The 3359-nt window shown below is 34.7% G+C and overlaps 1 protein-coding gene across 1 annotated transcript; it reads left to right on the top strand.

Moving 5' to 3' along the window:
- Nucleotides 1–1185: 1185 nt before the first annotated feature.
- LOC111366136 (ethylene-responsive transcription factor TINY-like) lies at nt 1186–2350 on the top strand. Its single transcript, XM_022986817.1, has one exon. The coding sequence runs from the start codon at nt 1362–1364 to the stop codon at nt 2058–2060; it is 699 nt and encodes a 232-aa protein (XP_022842585.1). The 5' UTR covers nt 1186–1361; the 3' UTR covers nt 2061–2350.
- Nucleotides 2351–3359: the final 1009 nt, after the last annotated feature.

Raw genomic sequence — 3359 nt, 5'->3', positions numbered from 1 at the left:
TTTTGAATTTTGGAATTAATTTTTTTTCAAAATTTTTTTATTTTTTAAATTTAGTTTTTTTGAATTTTAATTTTAAAAATTTCTAAAATTTTATTTTTTAAATTAATTTTTATTCAAACATTTGTTCATGTTTTGAGTGTTTTTAGAATTTTTATTAAAAACGCTTGAAACGTCATGTCAAAATTTCTTTTTGTGTTTTATATTATAATTTTGACATTATTTTTGAAAATGCATTTTCAAAAATATTAGAGCAAACACGTTTTCAATATTTTATAAAATTGAAAATTGAAGATAGGTTGAAAACAGCAAATCAAACGCACTTTAGACTTCAAATTTTCGTTTTTCAAAATTTATTGCACCAAATGTAATTTCATGTGTTACTAAACAGGTAACATTCAAGAATGTACAATGCAGTCTATCCTCATCAGACTTACTAGAAAATCATGTATATTGTCATCTTTAAATATGTGACATATTATAGTCAATTGAACAATAATAAATACTATTAACTCGATAAAATAATTTGAATAGTTATTCATTACTCGAATTGTATAGACTTCTATACATTATCTTCTTGTGCTCAATATTTTGAAAATCGGACATGATTCATCGATTCGTTGGACAACTAGAAGGCAATCGAGAAATAAATTTTGTTAACCAATTTGTTTGAGCACAATATTTTGACAATTTGGACAGGATATTTATACCTAAGAATCTTAAAAATCATTTAAACCAATCAAAAAGTCGGCCAGTTCACCTCAAAATTTATCTTGACTTCTCATACTTTCTGGATTGACACGCTCACCGCTCACCGATTTTTAATGTATATTAGCCTTTGGGCATAGTCCAGTAGTACAAAAGACAAGAGTGAGATTATCTCACACCTTGCTAACAGTCGCAGTGTGGGGGTTCGATTCCTGAGACATGGAATTGGATTCCTTGTAGGCGTAATGTACAGACAATTCTTGTTCCCTGACCTGTTGGGACACATTCAACAATTTACTTTCTTCACAAAACTCTAGAGATGGGGCGATGGGTGACTTCAAGGTTGGGTTCAACCTTTGATTTTTAATGTATATTAGTTGTGCAAGGTCATCATGAATGATGGGTAAAAGGCTGGGGTCATCTGTGTCGGGTCTGTCTCTCCCTCTATTTATACACACCAATTACCTAAACACACATTGCACACCGAAAACACATGTAAAAATTTCAATTACACTTCCATTTATTATATATAAAAACACCTACCGCTCTCTTGTCATTCAACTCTTTCTCTGATCTCTATAGTATTTTCATATAATTTTAACAAATTTACACTCTGATCCATCAATTCTCATCAAGCCTCGAACCCTTTTTTCACCATGGCTGAGGCACCAAACTTGGAAACTAGGCGGAGTAGCTCAATCTCTCTAAAGAACCCGAAACACCGGCAAAAGCGAAGCAACGACGGTGAGTTGAATCGGACGAATGATGGCATTAAGAGAAGGAAAAGCAGTGATAGTAGTAATGCTAATAGCAAGCATCCAGTTTACAGAGGAGTGCGAATTCGGGCATGGGGAAAATGGGTATCGGAGATCCGAGAGCCAAAGAAGAAGTCTCGGATCTGGCTCGGGACTTTCGCTACAGCGGAAATGGCGGCCAGAGCGCACGATGTCGCCGCCATCGCCATCAAGGGTGGCGCTGCCATTCTAAATTTTCCAGAGATATCCCACTTGTTGCCTCGCCCCGCCACTTCGTCTCCACGTGATGTCCAGGCCGCTGCCACCAAGGCTGCCAACATGGACAATCTCTGCACATCGTCTTCGTCCTCATCCTTGGTAAATTCATCGTCAGAAGATGTGATGACGTTTAATGAAGAGGTGCAAAACCAAGAGGAGCTGAGTCAGATAGTCGAGCTGCCGAGTCTAGGACCGAGTTATGACGATGATTTCGTGCTCGGAGAATATTCGGAGTGGGACTATAATCAACCATGGTTGCATAGTTTACAAGATTGTGGATTTTTTGAAGAAAACATGATTGAAAATATCATATCGGACAGTTGTGAAGGCCTTTTATGGTAGCATAATTGAGGAGAATTTTGACAAGTTGGGTTTGTCTGTATTTCGTTTTACATTTTCCTTTTAGCTTTTTAAATTTTGACAAATGTTATCTTTGAATACAAGTATCTATACATTTTACTTTTGATTGGTCCAAACTATGTACTTGCCTTGCATCCGAAGTTCTCACAGTTTTTCGCCCCATTTTCCTGTTGATCGGATTAAAGAAAAAATTGTACTCTCTCTCTCTCTCTCTCTCTCTCTCTCTCTCTCTCAATGAATTAATAGAGCACAGGGCAATAAGAACATATTCACTATTGATTTTTCTCCCCAAAATATCAATTATTTTTTTACCGTTATTTCATTATTTCAGCAGTCATTTTTACTTCTTCACTTATAGGTAGATCTACTTTTTTCTCTAACGATCAAAAAATCAATTCTCAAAATCACTGCTGAACAAGCCTTAAAACTTGAAGGGAGTTTGGCTGTCATTGTCTTATTTCGAGGTCCATTCTTTATGGTCATTTAATAGGAATAATAATTAATTCTATTTTCATTACTTGAATTGTCTTTTAACACCTAATGGTTGGTTTCCTCTGAAGTTTCTCCTAGAATAGTTTGAAGCTCGGTGAGAGTTCTGTTGGGAACAAACAATGATTAGAGGCATCGAAGGTGCAACGCCATCAGCCCATTGTCAAACTTTAAATAGGTAGGAAGGAATAATTGCTTTGTTGAGTCATGCCATGGAATCAAGAGCTTCATGTGAGCCATTTTTGGTCAGCAGAATTAGCAATGAGGGATGAATCGAAATTTGGGTGTCGATCGATTAAGACAGTAAGACAATGATCATGGATAGAACAATGATCATGAAAACGACAATTTTTATATCTCGATCAAGATATTACTATTCTTAAAGACTCATTTCAAAATGATTGATAATTATCAACTTCCCCCTTATAACCCATGCCTTTGCATAAACAAGTAAAAAAGACCATCACATGATAAGGATTTTGAGGGTTTGTTAGAACTCCATAAGTCATTTTAGTCTTAATCAAGGGTTGTTACAATTGCCCTTTTCAATCTATAGGCTTAATGAAGCCAAGGAAAATAATATAAAAAAATGTCACACTTCATCATAATTAATATTAGAAATGATTAGTTTTTTTTTTTTGGCGTTTTGGCCTGTTTATTAATTGAGAATGGTAGGAAAAGAATAGGATAATATATGAAATGACTGATAATATCTAGTTTTGAACTATGTTTAACGCCATAGTAATTTCATTATGGAATACAATCAAATTAGTTAAAAAAAATAAAAAAAAA

The sequence above is a fragment of the Olea europaea genome, chromosome 17, assembly GCF_002742605.1.
Source record: "Olea europaea var. sylvestris chromosome 17, O_europaea_v1, whole genome shotgun sequence".
Taxonomy (NCBI): Eukaryota; Viridiplantae; Streptophyta; class Magnoliopsida; order Lamiales; family Oleaceae; genus Olea; species Olea europaea.
Note: the sequence above shows the minus strand (reverse complement) of the source record. Positions and strands in the feature narration are given on the sequence as shown.